The following is a 15,377-nucleotide window of genomic DNA, read 5'->3' as shown; positions in this document are numbered from 1 at the left end:
TTGTGCCCAACGCTTCTAAAGCCTACAAAAATAATCGATTGCCCTTCACCCCCGCGTCGTCGCCGTCCCACAACTCCTCTCTCTCTCTCTCTCTCTCTCTCTCTCTCTCTCTCTCTCTCCGCCCATCCATGGCGAGGATCATGGTGAGAGCTCTCCCCCTCGCCTCGCGATCGCCGCTACCTCCGCCGGCGATCGCTCTCTCTCTCTCTCTCTCTCTCTCTCTCTCACACACACACACTATATATATATATATATATATATATATATATGCACAAGTTAAAGGAGCAAAANTGTGGGGGTGCACCGCCGCCACGCCCGCCGCGTCGCCTCCCCGCTCTCCGCTCCTCACCCTCTCGGCCTTCGCCCCCTCTCCTCCGGCGAGAGCCTTCCACGTGTCGGCGCGGTACTCACACTCCTTGAGGCCCTTCGCGGGGTTCTTCGTGAACCTCAGGGGGTTTCGGAAGGTGCGGCGGAGGCAAGCCGCGGCGAAGAAGCAGCCGACGAAGGAGAAGCAGCTCGAGCTCGATGTTCAGATCGCCATCGAAGAAGAGCTCCCTGATGATCCCGAAGTCTTGGTAATTCGAAATAAAAACCTTTATTTCGAAGTGTGAATCTTTTATTCTGTTATAGTATTTTTGAAATTAGGATCTCAATTTTAATACTTTTGATTCCACTACTTAAATTTGAATCATTTTTTATAGAACATACTGTCAGTTAACAGAATATTTTGTTAAATTATGGATTTTTTTGATAAAGATGTTGGTAGTGCTATAAGATTAGATAATAAAATCAAAATCTTCGAAATTTACTCCAAGTGGTTATGTCATTTCCACTTTTGCGCAATAACTTCACTACCTCACTATTGTACTAGAGCTAGTTATTTATTAATTGCTCTATGTCACTAGAAGTTGCACTGAAATACCAATATGGTTGCCCTGTTTTGCATGTCCAGAACAAAAAGTTGCTAATCTCTAAATTGATGGTAAAGTTACATTTCCATGACCTTGCAAACCGCTTCTTTTGAGGTTTCCGATGAAATTTAATGATTTTCTCTACTTAAATAGGTTGATAATGTTCTTGGATGTGTTAAACTTGTTGGTCACTGGCCTTTTTTTTTTTTTAACGTATAGCTGAACCTTTACCGGCTTATGTCGTCGTAGGGCATTGCTGAAATGCTAAAGCTGAATGTTCCGATGGCAATGAAAATTGCATTTGATGGCCTCAAGGATTCAGAATATAAAACAAGGGATACTTCTATTAGTGATGTTGGTAAATACGAGAAGGTCGAGTTATCTGTGTTGCTTTGCAATGACAATTTCATTCAGAATCTCAATAAAGATTGGAGAGGCGAGGACCATGCTACTGATGTGCTCTCCATGTCTCAACACATACCCGATCTTGATCTTCCCATTGTAAGTACTAAGAATACATATTTTGATTAGAATGTTCTCTGCATTGTTGGATTCATTATACATCTGCTACCTGTGGCACTTTTTTATTGTGCAGCTGATGCTAGGTGATATAGTGATTTCTGTTGAGACTGCCACTAGACAAGCAGAGGAGAGAGGTCACACGCTTCTCGACGAAGTTCGGATCCTCATGGTGGGTTGGTGCTTAATATCTTGACCTTTTAGTTGATTAACTTAATTGTCAGAAGATATCACAACATTCGTAAATGTATGCGGGAGATATTATTTTATGCTTTTACGCCTCTCACATGCACGTCAGCACGCACACACACAAACACTTCATATAAATAATTGATAGAAAATATTTTACTGAAAATTTTGTAATTCCAGTTTGTCTTTTGTGATTAAGGTTTTCTTGTTGCAGTCATGCCATTTAGATGGTTTGGTTCTTGCTAATAAATTTCATGAAGTCAGAGTATTCAATTTATCAGATTTTCAAAGTCATATCAGATCTTCTTATGCAATCTGTCTGAAATTAATTTTGTCCAACAAAAATAAACTAAATTTATTGGTTTCTAACTGCTCGCGTCATCTTCTAGGTTCATGGTCTGTTGCATCTTCTTGGCTTGGATCATGAGATTAATGATGAGGCTGAGGCAGAAATGGAGAAGGAGGAAGAACTAGTATTGAAAAGTCTTGGTTGGAAAGGGAAAGGACTAATTAAGAGTGCTCATGATGCTGCGAATGATAGCAAACTTCACGCAGAAAGTTCAGATGGTAGGTCGCTCTTGATGCTTATTGTTCTACTACCTGTCTATCTTCATCCTACTTCTTTTAGTTCCATTTCAAAACTAGCTTTGAGATGTGAAATACTATAAGCAAGCCCCTTTTCGTTTAAGAATCTTTACAGGACAAGCTCGCGATGATTTGAAGAAAGCAGGAAGTTTGAGATTCTATAAACCAAAATTCAGCCATATCTTTTGTGATATGGATGGTGAGCTCCAGTCAATGTTGGCTTGATGTTTTGATTTAACATTAATTTCTTAGGTGCTCTTGAACTTGACTTTTCTGTCTCAACAAGGTACACTTTTGAACAGTAAAAGTCAAATTACTAGAACAACAGCAGAAGCTTTGAGAGAAGCAATATCGAGAGGAGTGAATATCGTTATTGCTACTGGAAAGGTATGAGAAGTTGCTCTAACTATCCAGGGTCTTCATATAAGTTATCAAGGAAGAAAACTTGCAAAATGAGGTATACCAACGTGAATTTAATTATTGCACTACTCATTTGCGATGGAAGGGGCATGTTGTCTTGTTCCTTATATGTCTCGAGTGCATTCTAAATCAACTGATAAAAAACCATGGAATATTTCCTAGTATTGTTTAGTTCTATTTATGGTATTAGAAGCTTGATTTTGATGTTTCAGTCTGTTTCATACTTGAACAGGCACGTCCCGCTGTTATTAGTGCCTTGAAGATGGTTGGATTAGCTGGAAAAAATGGTGTGGTTTCTGAATTTTCACCTGGCATATTTCTTCAGGTTGTTTTTCATTTTCTATTTTGTACCCTTAGTTTTCTAATTTAGAATTTTTATCAAGTATCTCTGTATATCCATTAACTTATATAAATGACAGAGTTTGAGATTTAATAAGATTAAATTGATTTTGTCATGGTCCTTTGAATATCAATTTCATTTTGCTCTTTCTCATGATATTGGTACTTCCACCTACATTTCTTAAGCAGACTTCTGAAGCTTAATGTATAGAAACATACGCCCCCCTGGGTGGGGGGTGGTGGTGGCGGGGTGGGGGTGGGCAGCTGGGGTGGAATCAGTCAGTCAATGACATATATTAAATTACTAGTGCATACATTTTATCTTTATGAGATCTGATTTAGTTGACTACAAAGAAAGGTTGGGGATTTAGTAATGGGAAAGCATTTATCACTAAACCAGTCATTGCTACTTGTATGTAATAGCATGAAAAATTTTTCTGCATTGCAGTTTCAAGTTTCTGGTAGTCTTACCCTGCAGAGACGGTGGAATTCAGTCTTTTTAATCTCTGTTGAACTTGAAATCAGGGTTTGCTTGTTTACGGAAGACGAGGAAGGGAGATTTGTAGAAGAAACTTAGACAAAGGCGTTTGCCGGAAGGTAAATAGCTACTCTTTTTGATGTATTAGTTAATCTGCTTGTCTTTGTTTTCCACATTCTTAATTATTATTTTACCTTTTTCTTTGTGAAATTCATTTCATGAATTGTTTTTTTTTAACTAATGAAGATTCTAGGACTTGTATTACGGTAGACCAGATTTACTTTCCTTTAGAAAAATGTCATAACAAGCTATCAGGACATTTGCTCTAGTACTATTTATTGCAACACTGTTGCTACTTAATTAAGAAAATGACTAAACAGTACCTTCCAATATGTCTACTAACTTCCTATTCCTTGTTAACTATTGGTTTGTGGACTAGTATGACTGCTATCTAAGAGTTGCAGTGGTTCAACAACATGAATCTTGAGATTTCGTTAGCTTCCTTGCAGGCATTTTCATATTCTGTGGAGCATGAGATTCCTCTGGTAGCATTTTGTCAGGATCGATGTTTCACATTATTTGATCACCCGTTGATCGATTCGTTGCATACTGTATATCACGAGCCAAAGGTACAAATATATGAAAATTCGTTCTAAAGTTTCCTTTGGGTGATTATTATATTTTAATTAAGTTACAGCGGAGTCTATTTTTGCAGGCAGAAGTTTTGTCTTCAGTTGAGCAACTCTTAGCATCCAATGATATACAGGTACAAAACTATAGCTTACCTTAGTGCATGTATATTGACGTAGATTAGTTTTCTGTTTTCTTTTTCTTTTTCTTTTTCTTTTTTTTGTCTTGTGAAGGTGTTCCTGCTAGTTTAGGCCCTCCAGGTATCAAATTTGATAGATGTGACTTATGCATGAAAAACTCAATTTGCAGAAATTACTGTTTGTCGACACTCCTGAGGGGATTACCTCTACTTTGCGGCCACATTGGGAAGAAGCAACCGACGGGCTCGCTGGTGTGGTCCAAGCAGTGCCTGATATGCTTGAAATCGTGCCAGCTGGAACTTCAAAAGGAAGTGGTGTAAAAATGTTGCTGGATCACCTTGGCATTTCTCCAAAAGAGGTACATAATGACTTCTATTCTGTTCTCTTCCATCTTTTGCTATACAATCCATATGTTGGAAGTTGCCAAATGTGAGGTTTTTTTTTTTTATAATTGTGCATTTCTTCTCCCCAAATCATTTTCCTATGTGTTTAACTGGGAGGGACTGATGCTGATGAGTTATAGTGTTAAAACAATTGATCACTGGGGTAGGATTCGGTTTCATGCAACTTGTCGAGGATCAAGTTTTTTTACTAAGACTATCATGAGTTACATTTAGGAATCATTTGTCTAATAAATACAGCTTTCTACCTAAGCGTCTTTTTGTTTAGATCGAAGATAATAGCATAAACTGTGGAAAATTTAATCGCAATTTGTCTTGTCTTTTCGAAATCAAACCACTGGAATTTTGAACTTACCAGTTTGCTTAAATAACATAACGTGTTAACGTTCCAACATAATGTCTTTCTCTTCTCATGGTGTGTATTATTCACGGCCTTCACAGGTAATGGCTATAGGCGACGGGGAGAATGATGTTGAGATGCTCCAAGTAGCATCATTAGGGGTTGCTCTTGCGAATGGATCAGAGAAGACTAAGGCTGTGGCGAATGTCATTGGAGCTACCAATGATGAAGATGGCGCGGCGAAGGCTATCTATGAATATGCCTTTTAACATTCATTTTTGCATTAATCGGTAATTTAATGCCGGTTTGTGCTTTCATCAGAAATTTTCAGGGGATCCAACCCAGATTGAACTTTTAATTTATTTTCATTGTTTTGAGCTCGCCGCCCTTCATACGCGAGCTCTCCTTTTTATGTAATATGAAATTGTTACTCTTCCTGTCTCTAAGGAAGGGCAGCCCCTTTTGTTTTGAATTGTTTCCGGCTTCTTTTCGATTTAAAGGCGGAAAAGTTTGCAATCTAATTTGAGATGGAAATATATTGTTGTCATGGAGACAGTCACCAGTATGCCAATTTCAAATAGACTCCACTTTACTTATTGTGGCAATTTTATGTGTTGTATCATGGGCATCTCCTTTGTTCGTTTTGATTTAGAGTTATGACTTGAGTTACTATGATCATATGAAATTGGCATTTATGAAACTTGGAAGAAGTAATTCATAAAAGAACTGCATTTTAAGCAAAAAGCAAGATTTATCAATACCAATTCCTCAACTGGTACCTTGCTGCCTCTATTATCTGCTGAATCACGGCAACAGGTAACATCCGGAGCTAATTTTAATGAATATCTCCACCTCAAATCTAGCAATACAACATTACCCCCATCACTTGCAACACTATCTTTGATCAATATCGATGAGTTGCCCTAACTTGCAATATACTTCGGACCAATTTTCATCTTGTTTGCCATCACTGAAATTTTGACACTTTTCATGGTATTTATAATCTCCCTGCGGGAGGATACGAGGACTGTTGCAGCAATTTGGTCTTTTCACATCATGCAGCTGAGAAAAATGCCTGCTCTAGAGCTCCAACGCAGCAAAATCTGGGAGATTGCACGCATATCAAACCACAAGGATATTAAGCATCAGTCTACTACATTCACAGGAGGATCTAAGCTGCTGACGAGAATTCCCAGATCGATATCCTTGTCCTCGAATTTTTTGATAAAGGGGTGATTCTGAAATTGGCAAACAATATTTAAGCATAGGAACCTCTTAACTGCGAGGAGAAATTAACTATGCAGTTAAAATATCAATACCGACCAGGAGTTCCAAAGAGGACAGTCTCTGTTGAGGATCCTTTTGAATGCTGCATGAGAGAGGGAAAAAAAGAGATTTCAAATCAGTATTTCTTACTCTATAATCTCTTTGAATTTAGCATGTATTTCTTCCCACAAAGTAATGGAAGAAAAAGGAACAGAACTAAGTAAGAAGTTCAAAAGCTTAGCTTTTTCAAACATGAGACTCATCTTGAGGCAATGACCCACAATGCCAACCCAACAAATGGGCTTAAGATTTATTAAGGGAGATGGTTAACTTTGGCTAGTGTCAAAGAAATGAGAACGGCCCTTGACTCAATAAACAAAAATGTATCTCAGGTATGACATTAGTTAGTACTTGATTGATGTGTCAGTGTTACATGCTTTTTAAAGTATTTGCTAAAAAATTAACCAATGGATAGTTCCAGATATAAACTTGGCACTCGGGAAGAGAAGGCTAGTACATTCACCATTTACAAATTCTTTAGAAGAAACGTCAAATCGAGAAATAGAAATCAGACATTTCGTCGCTCATTAAGTGGAGTCTAGGCCATTCATTGCTTTCAAAAAGAGAAAGCTACAACTACAAAAGAGGGTATGCATTGTCACGATAGTTTAGATGGTAATCTGTTCTGAACGGGACTTATCCAAGATGAAATATGCTCTTTCATTACACACAACCTTTGAGCATGTCCTTAAGGAATCTCAAGGTTGAATATCAGTCTAAAGGAGCTCTAGAGTTTGCTTCTTAGTAATATTGTTGATTTTAACTTCCCTACTGCATGAACTAAAAACACTTAACAGCATCAGGAAATGTAAATAACAACTTGGATGCACAATGGTAATAGCAGCATGTACATTGTTGGACTTACCAAGCTGATACGAATGAACAGAACTCTGGAGAGAATTGATCTGGCGGTGCACAAGGTGCTGGCTGATCCACGATAGCCTCCAAAAGTTCATAAAAGCTCAGCCAACCTTCTTCCTCTTCAGATGGTATATAAGGAAAACGGCCAATAGCACATTCCAGTATTACCAAGCCCAAACTCCATATATCACTCTTGTAATCATAAGAGCTTCCGCTTATTCGCTCAGGCTAAAGAATAAAAAAAAAACCACAATATACTATTCAGTTAATGTTTCTGTTATAATTCTAAGACGGGAAATGCTCATCCGGTTTCGAAAGCAATAACTGAATATTCAGGCTGCAAAAGAAAGAGGAGGCCTCTCTGCCAGATAACAAAGTGAATTTTTTAAAACAAAACACTGTTTCTACTTTTACAACTTTAGCCTACTTTTCAACTTACGGAGCACACTGCCTTCCAATACAACTATACAAGACCATGATGCATAGTTCTAAACTATTGGTGTGCAGTTTTAACGTATGGTTGCATATGTTTTAGATCATATGTTGATCATTCAGGATGGCCCATCGCAATAGTGCGATGAAGGCACAGTTCTGTTACAAAAGTTGAAAATTTGGCTAGACTTTCCCACAAAAAAAAAACAAAACAATACAAAAGAGTGGCACATTTGTATAAGAGTGAAAAGGTTGGATTTTCTTTTTTTCGCAGAAAGGCCAAAAAGGGAGTGCACAACATACCGACATATAATTGTAAGTTCCCACGAATGTATCTCGCTGACCCATGGAGCTAGCAAGTACAGCACTCACTCCAAAATCAGTAATTTTCACTTCACCTTTGTGGTTAACTAACAAGTTTGACGGTTTGATATCCCTGTGGATTACATGCCTTTCATGATGAAGATACACTAAACCCTCCAAAACCTGGACAAAAATGAAAAAAGAACTAAATGGTCAAACATTCACCAAAACAAACTCACACAAAAGCATGAAAACATCTAGAAATAAGCATGAATATTTCTTGCCTGCTTACAAAGAACTGCCAGGTATGGCTCAAGAATTGTTTTAACTTGCTTAATTATGTCTGCGAGAGATCCCCGATCCATGTACTCCAAAACAAGAGAAATCACACCATTGTGGTAGAAGGAATGGTAGCAAACAACTATATGTGGGCACAGCGATGCTTGGTTTATTTTCAGCTCTTGCACTATTTGTTTACGAACTGTCTCTTGAATATTCATCTGGATGCCCTGCAATATGAAATGTCTTACAGTCAGTTCAGTAACTAGTAACATAATCAGTAGAATGACCAAAAAGGTAAAAAAAGAGGAATATTACCTAAAGAAAACAAAAAGCCTTAATACTTTTTAAAAGTAAGAGATATAAATGAAAAAGAAATAGTAACATGAGAAAAATGAAAAAGAACAATTTCATCCTTGCGGAACGTGTTTCTTCATGATAACTAATATTTCAGGAGGCATTATGGTCATCAGCATCATACCTTCAAAGCGTATAAGGTCCCCATCCATTTATGCCGCACAAGTTGGACAACACCACCACTTCCTTTTCCAATAACTTTTATGGTCTCGAGGTCCTCCAATGCAAACTGCATATCCACCTCCTCCGCATCTGGTGTCTGCACGGCGATATGCTGAAGGACTAAGTAATGACGACAAAGCAGAAAATAATAAAATAAACAATAACAAGACTGATATAAATGGAAGTGCTAAAGATTAAAGAATCCTGCAAGCATGCAATTAGTAAAACCAATAATTCCTGCTTGTTGTTAGTACATGAATATCCCAATTGAAAAAGACTCTTACTTCGCGCTGAAATAAGAAAATAGCGAAGCTACACATGAAAAGCAATTTAAGCTTGATAAAAGCATCGAATATTAAGTTACGAAATCAAAAACAAGGAAGAAAATTCTGTTTCTAACAAATATGAAAATTTAGCTTTTGCAGAGAGATACAGATCAATGGCTTTTGCCTATTAGCAATTTTCTCAATTCAGCAATCCCGACAATAAAACGGAATTACTATTCTAGAGCTATATACACTGACCTGACAAACATAGAAATCTCAATCATAATATAGCCAATAATTTTACATAACAACTGAAAACATGGTAGTTTCACAATGTACACATGTATACATATATGTAGTAAAAACATCTCGGTCATAGAAATCAGTAAACTGCTTAGTAAATCCAAATATGCCATTCTTAGAAGTATTACTACAACAGTTAGAAATGAACAAACAGTGATCAGATCAAGTAAAAAAAACTTAATTTTTTAGCTCAATTTGTAACTGAGAGCATTAAAACAAGCACGAATATGCGTAAATAACGGAAGCATCGAGATGAACTTACACGAGTTTCCTTTTCCTCAGAGATCAACCGCAATCCTCTCTGATTCAACCGCAGATCACCATCCTGGAATGTACCACTCGCCGTCCTACAAGCCAAAAAAGCCCTAATATTCACTAAATCGAATCCAAATCCTCGAAACCCTAGCGCAATCTACGAGACGAATCACGGGACAACTAATCAAAATCTCCAAAAACGGGCACATATAGAGATCACGATTGGCGATTTACTCACAGGAATTTGTCCACGGGAGTCTCCTGCGCGGGCACCGCGAGCTTCAGCTGCTTCAGTGGCTTCGTCCCTTTCATGATCTAGGGTTTCCGCTTGGGCGAATCCACGGGGTAGGGTTAGGGCTTCTAACAAATCTCTCCGAGGAGGGGGAGAGAGAGAGAGAGGGGACGGAGAATTACTGAGGAGGAAAATTGTGTGGCAAATTTATTATATTAATAAAAATTAGAAAAACAAAACGACGACACACCATTTCGTCTTTGGAGGCGAAAAGAGACGACTCCGCAATAAATTTGAAACAAGGGGAGACCGCCAAACGGCGACTCCATCCCCCCGTTAAGCGCCGCGTTAAGAGCCGTTAATCTTCCCTCTTTTTAAGGAATGATCTTTTTTGCTGATTTTCGACTTGTCATGCAATGGGACCCGAAAAGTTCCCCCCTAATTACTTCGCAAAATATTATTTATATATAATATATATATATAATATAATACTATATATATATATATATATATATATATATATATATTTTTATGTTTGGTGTGCAGAAGAGAATATGGATTGGGCTCTATTATTTATAAACACTCTTTCTCCTACCCAACTTCGCCCACCATCATCTTCAAATTACTACCTCTTAAAAAAATAATTTTTTTAATCAATGATTACAAGCCTATCTAAAATGATATTGCACTTAACCTCTTGCTACTAAATACCGTCGCTACTAAATAATACATCAATCATGATTAAATAAATTTAACTAAATATTTATTTAAATAAGTGACTTCTCCCTCCTATAATTAAGTCAAACAACAAGATATGTATTTTATATAAAACTATGCTTTTATTTTATTGTCAACGACTAAACTGTAACATAATTGAAAATGTGGAAACTTAAAATATTTACGCAAAACAAAAAACAAAATGGACTAAAAAGCAACATCGGGATAGTATACGAACAGCCGCACATTTTACCTACAACTTAAGCTTGACTGCGTTCAAGAAAGACGGGAGTCGGGGTGCGAAACGGATTGGCCAGCGACTTGACAGCTGGTGGAGAAAATCTGCCTACACCCGGTGCACTGGCACATCGGTGTACCACAAATTATCAGCAGTCCGTTACATCTCATACTTGATCTATTTCATCCGATGCGTCGTTACATTTTGCTTGGCCAAAAATTAGTTAGAGTTCCTTGGGTAGTGAGTTAATGTTATTTCACCAAGAGATATTGAGAAAAAACAAATATACAGTGTTATGCCTCTCTGGTTTATGACGATCATAAAAATTGTATCTAATCGAACTTTGTGATCTATAGTATGTGTTATCACTTACACGACGTGTTTTTCGCACGACCCAAAGCGGAGTCTAAGTTGAGTTGGAGCTGAGTTTTAGAGTGAATAATGAATGGTGCACACCAGTTTGTATAGATGCACCTGGTGCACAAAATGATATTTTGTAGGAAGATGGGAATGGGAATGGGAATGGGATGCGAGTGAGATCCCAAGATAGGTCCAAAGAAGTCCAGATCACGAGGCACGTGCGTTTACTAAGGATGGGGTGCACCCCGATTGCCTTTATTTTACACCTGAGGTAATGGTATGGGTGGCTCAAAACGTACCTACTACCTATAATTTATACGCCTGTACATGTCGCACTCATTTTCAAACGCCGAAAGTAAAAATTATTGGTTGAGAGTCGATGTCGCTTTGGAGGTTGCTTGTATTAAATTACATAAAACCAAGATATGAATTTAGTTAGATGGGAAGAAAAAACAAACGCTTGAAGATTTGTGAGACTGAATTCAAGCTAATAATTTTCTATTTTAATATTATCTAAAATAATATGAAATAATTATTACACTCCGCCAACATAAGCTCGTAGAATATGGCATTTTTAATATATATTAGCATAGTAATTCGTGCGATACGACGGATAAATAATTGAAAAAAAGAGAAAACATTAAAAAAAAAAAAACAACGATAAAAAAAAGTGATGATAAGAAATGAAATTCATCTTGTTGATGAACAAAAATATCAGCCTAAAGAAAAAGAAGAGAAAGGACTTGAGCTGCTTCAGGGTAGAGTCTACACTCATAGTGAAAAAAAAAAGTTATCATATGGTAATTTTAAGAGAAATAATGTATAGAGGTATAGATATAAACATAGATACAGATATTCAACATAGATATCTGAATCCAACGTCGTCGATCTAGTTGCTCATAGGCGCACCAGGTATTTAGCAAACTAAAGCTCTACTTTGATGAGTGGATTGTAACATGCAGATGATTTGTAAATATGCCTCGAACGTGGGCTTCCGAAGAGTGAAGCGCATGTTTGTTGGGAGGAGCAGCCATGGTCCTCTTATTAACCCAAGCCTGTTCATCTCGCCAGGGAAGGAATTATTGCCTGCACTTGGTGTACGGCTTTATCAATGCACCATAATCTCATTTGCTTTGTTTTGTTGTTGCTGTAATGCAATCTCCACTATCTGAAATTTTAAACTTCCATATTGAAAAAGCATAATTTGGCCTTGAATGATAAGTGGAAACTATTGGCGCGGTGCACGTCTTTGCGGTGCACTGGGCGCTTGCTATAATCTTCCATCGCCCACTGATTTGGTTAGTCAAATGATGATTATAATTTATTATTACGAACAAACATTAGGATACTTAATCACGTCTTAACAAAAAAAAAAAGAGAAAAAAAGTTAATCACGCCTTTAATTTTGATTGAGGTAGGGCCTTGTCTACGCCTGGTTTGGCCATTCCATCACAATGGGCTAAATTTCAACGGGCCATGTTGTTGTTGGGCTCAAATGTGACCACTGTTGCTACTGTGTGTCCATTTGATGATTATTCTAATACCTCCGTTTGGTTGGGGGTTAAGGGGTGGAATAACCCCTTAACCCCCATTTTATCCCCAAACACTTCTAAAAATGGGCCACCTCAAATGGGATATTTCGGGTTAGCTAACTCCACCTAACCCCACCAAACTCCAACCAAATACTATTTTTTATTCATAATAACCCACTATCCTTCTTATCCCACTTATTCCAACCAAACACTATTTTTCACTATCCTGACTTAACTCTAACCTCCAACCAAATACAAAAATACTTTAACCCCACCTTAACCCTAAACTTAATCCTATCCCTGGAATAACTAGTTTTTCCTTAACCCCGAATCAAACGGTAGCTGAGTGTTTACAATAGTTTCCTTCTTCTTTTTTTTTTTTCCTTACTCTGCGTCATATTTTAACATGTTGTCTCATTTCTTGGGTTAGATGTGAAAACTCGCGTTGCGCCTACTTCGGGATTCCTTTCAGTAACCTTGAAGCGTGTCCGATTATGTTTGAACAGCGGTTTCGTATTGCGTTCGATCGAAATTACCTCTAAATGAGTTTCGCGACTGAAAGGCATACATAGATCGGCGGTTTGCAATGTTCGTCATCGAAGAGCACTCACCGCTCGCAATAAACCATTGAACGGTCTCGTTTGAAATTGCGTCGTCCAAGTAAATGCACCGAGAAATCACGCAAAGCTACTTCACTTGGTATGGTTCGAAACGGAGCAGAGCAAACTGAATAAACGGGCCCAGACAAAATCCACTTGACCTACTTGTCCCTCGTGACAGCACGTGCGATTGGATGGATACAAAATACCACTCGGGAGCAGGCGCACGTGCTTCTCCGCGAAGCGATGGGCACCGGAGGGACCAGCAAGTGATCGATGCTGCAGTAATATCGAGCATTATATTCAGTGAAGCAGCACAGCATATTAGCACAACAAATCGATGCCGCTTCTTATAATTCTCGGATGCTATTATTTTACGTACGTTTCGATATTTGGGTCAAACAATGAGGCGCGTAAAAGAGGTACATGTGCATGAGTTGGATTCCTCAGGCGTCCACATGACAGAGATGTAAGGATATATATGTGTGTGTACTCTCCATGGCCACGAGCAACACAGGATCCTCTGGAACCCACAGGGTTTAGCTGTAACTGCCAATCGGTTCAGGCTCCTCAGAAGCTAAAGAATCTTCAGCATCTCAAGAGTGCACCTGGAAATGCTTCGCGCCATCGAATGATAATATCTTTGCGCACTTTTGATACATTAGCAAATACATAAACGATATTTTGATGTTAAGGCTCTGTCTTAGATCTATATTACATGTAAAGATAATAGAACTAAATATAGAGTGAGGCTACTATGCTATCGGAAGCACGGAGCCTTCCGTGCTTCCAGCTTGTTTTCGATGTTGCAACTTTCGAATCGTCGATCGACTCCGTTAAACTTGATCCAGAGTATTTGGAGTACCTAGAAAATAAATTTTATTATTTTTCGATATCATTTGCCTAGTGATCGAATGCGCTCAAAATCAACAAATTTCAATGGCCGTAGTTAGCTGTTTGCAAGTTTAACGGTGTAGAAATATCCAAATCACGTGAAATTTTGATAGAAAATTCTTTATACTATATAAAACAAGATCAATATTTTGATTTAAAATTTTAATATCATATTGTTACATTTTATAAGATTTTTATTTTCAGCCGTTGATTTTGAGGCCCTTCGTTCACTAGGCAAATGATATCGTAAAATCATAAAATTTATTTTCTAGCTACTTCAAATACTCTAGATCAAGTTTAACGGAGCTGATCGACGATTCGAAAGTCGTAACATCGAAAACGAGCTGGAAGCACGGAAGGCTCCGTGCTTCCGATAGCATAGTAGCCTCACTCCTAAATATATATCAATATTCAGAATTATAAAATAGCTTATAGAGTGTCATAGGGAAAATTTTTTTAATTAATATACAGAAGCGAAAAGTCAAACTGTAATTTGAACGTTATCAGAATTCATGTGAGAAGATGAGAGTACTTCTTTATATAAAAGTCTGATTATGATTTTATTTAATTTAAATAAATAAAAAAGAATAAAATATATTATATCGAAAGGTCTTATTTCTATCGGAATTGACATTTATTTATAATAAATATATATCTGAATATGATTAATTGGATCATCTTTATAAAAATCCTAACAATCTGTAGTTGAATGGATCTCTAATAATATTTTATTTTGTAAATTAAAATTTTATGCTGATATTGCAGTTAGGCAGTCAACGAACTTTTGGAAACAGGTAATTACCTGGAATTAATCAATCCACCTTTTTAAGGAAGGGTGTGTTTCCATCTATATGACAATTTAATACTTGGAAATATTATACATTGATTGAATCAATGCATTGGGTAATATTATAGTAGAACGAACAGCTGAGTCGCTGTTGCACAATTTTATAAGAGTTCGTGAATTGGATCTGTCACTTTTTTTTTTTTTGCCGATGCTGTACAGTTTAATGCATCGCTAACCTTCGAGTACTTACATCTATTTCCATCACTAGCTAACAAATATGATTAAAGTTGTTAACAACCTATCTCTCGTCTCTTATCTTCGCCGACTCCATCACTGTCGCCTACCAGATAATTTAATAATTAATTTTTGTCTTAATATTATTTTAAGTTATTTAATATACATTTGGATCCAACCAAGATCCAGCTGGATTAGCCCTTAATCGAGGGCCCCGTGACAGCGTGTACCCGCCCATATCCAGCCTATCTTTAGTCCCACCCGTCACTTCCCCCCCCCCCCCCCCCC

General features: G+C 37.6%; 2 protein-coding genes across 3 annotated transcripts; one reads left to right on the top strand and one right to left on the bottom strand.

Moving 5' to 3' along the window:
• On the top strand, positions 267–5,557 carry LOC109717191 (the record flags this gene model as incomplete). Its single annotated transcript, XM_020242863.1, has 12 exons — positions 267–575; positions 1,161–1,412; positions 1,507–1,602; positions 2,009–2,186; positions 2,320–2,403; positions 2,491–2,591; positions 2,857–2,949; positions 3,489–3,560; positions 3,951–4,070; positions 4,157–4,207; positions 4,381–4,569; positions 5,054–5,557. Coding segments are annotated over 12 exons (1,713 nt in total), but the record flags the coding sequence as incomplete, so codon positions are not given.
• LOC109717358 (mitogen-activated protein kinase kinase 1) lies at positions 5,664–10,102 on the bottom strand. Of its 2 annotated transcripts, XM_020243104.1 has the most exons (9): positions 9,979–10,102; positions 9,735–9,909; positions 9,504–9,588; positions 8,635–8,769; positions 8,159–8,383; positions 7,875–8,057; positions 7,144–7,367; positions 6,276–6,321; positions 5,664–6,190 (listed from the first exon to the last, which is right to left on the bottom strand). In XM_020243104.1, exons 2-9 carry the CDS (start codon positions 9,806–9,808, stop codon positions 6,098–6,100), a joined length of 1,065 nt encoding a protein of 354 aa, XP_020098693.1. In that variant the 5' UTR covers positions 9,809–9,909; positions 9,979–10,102; the 3' UTR covers positions 5,664–6,097. The 2 variants fall into 2 exon arrangements, with proteins under 2 accessions (XP_020098693.1, XP_020098692.1); XM_020243103.1 differs by having other exon boundaries at positions 9,735–10,102.

The sequence above is a fragment of the Ananas comosus genome, linkage group 11 (assembly GCF_001540865.1).
Source record: "Ananas comosus cultivar F153 linkage group 11, ASM154086v1, whole genome shotgun sequence".
Lineage (NCBI taxonomy): Eukaryota > Viridiplantae > Streptophyta > Magnoliopsida > Poales > Bromeliaceae > Ananas > Ananas comosus.
The sequence above is the reverse complement of the archived record's forward strand: the minus strand, read 5'-3'. Positions and strand labels throughout refer to the sequence as shown.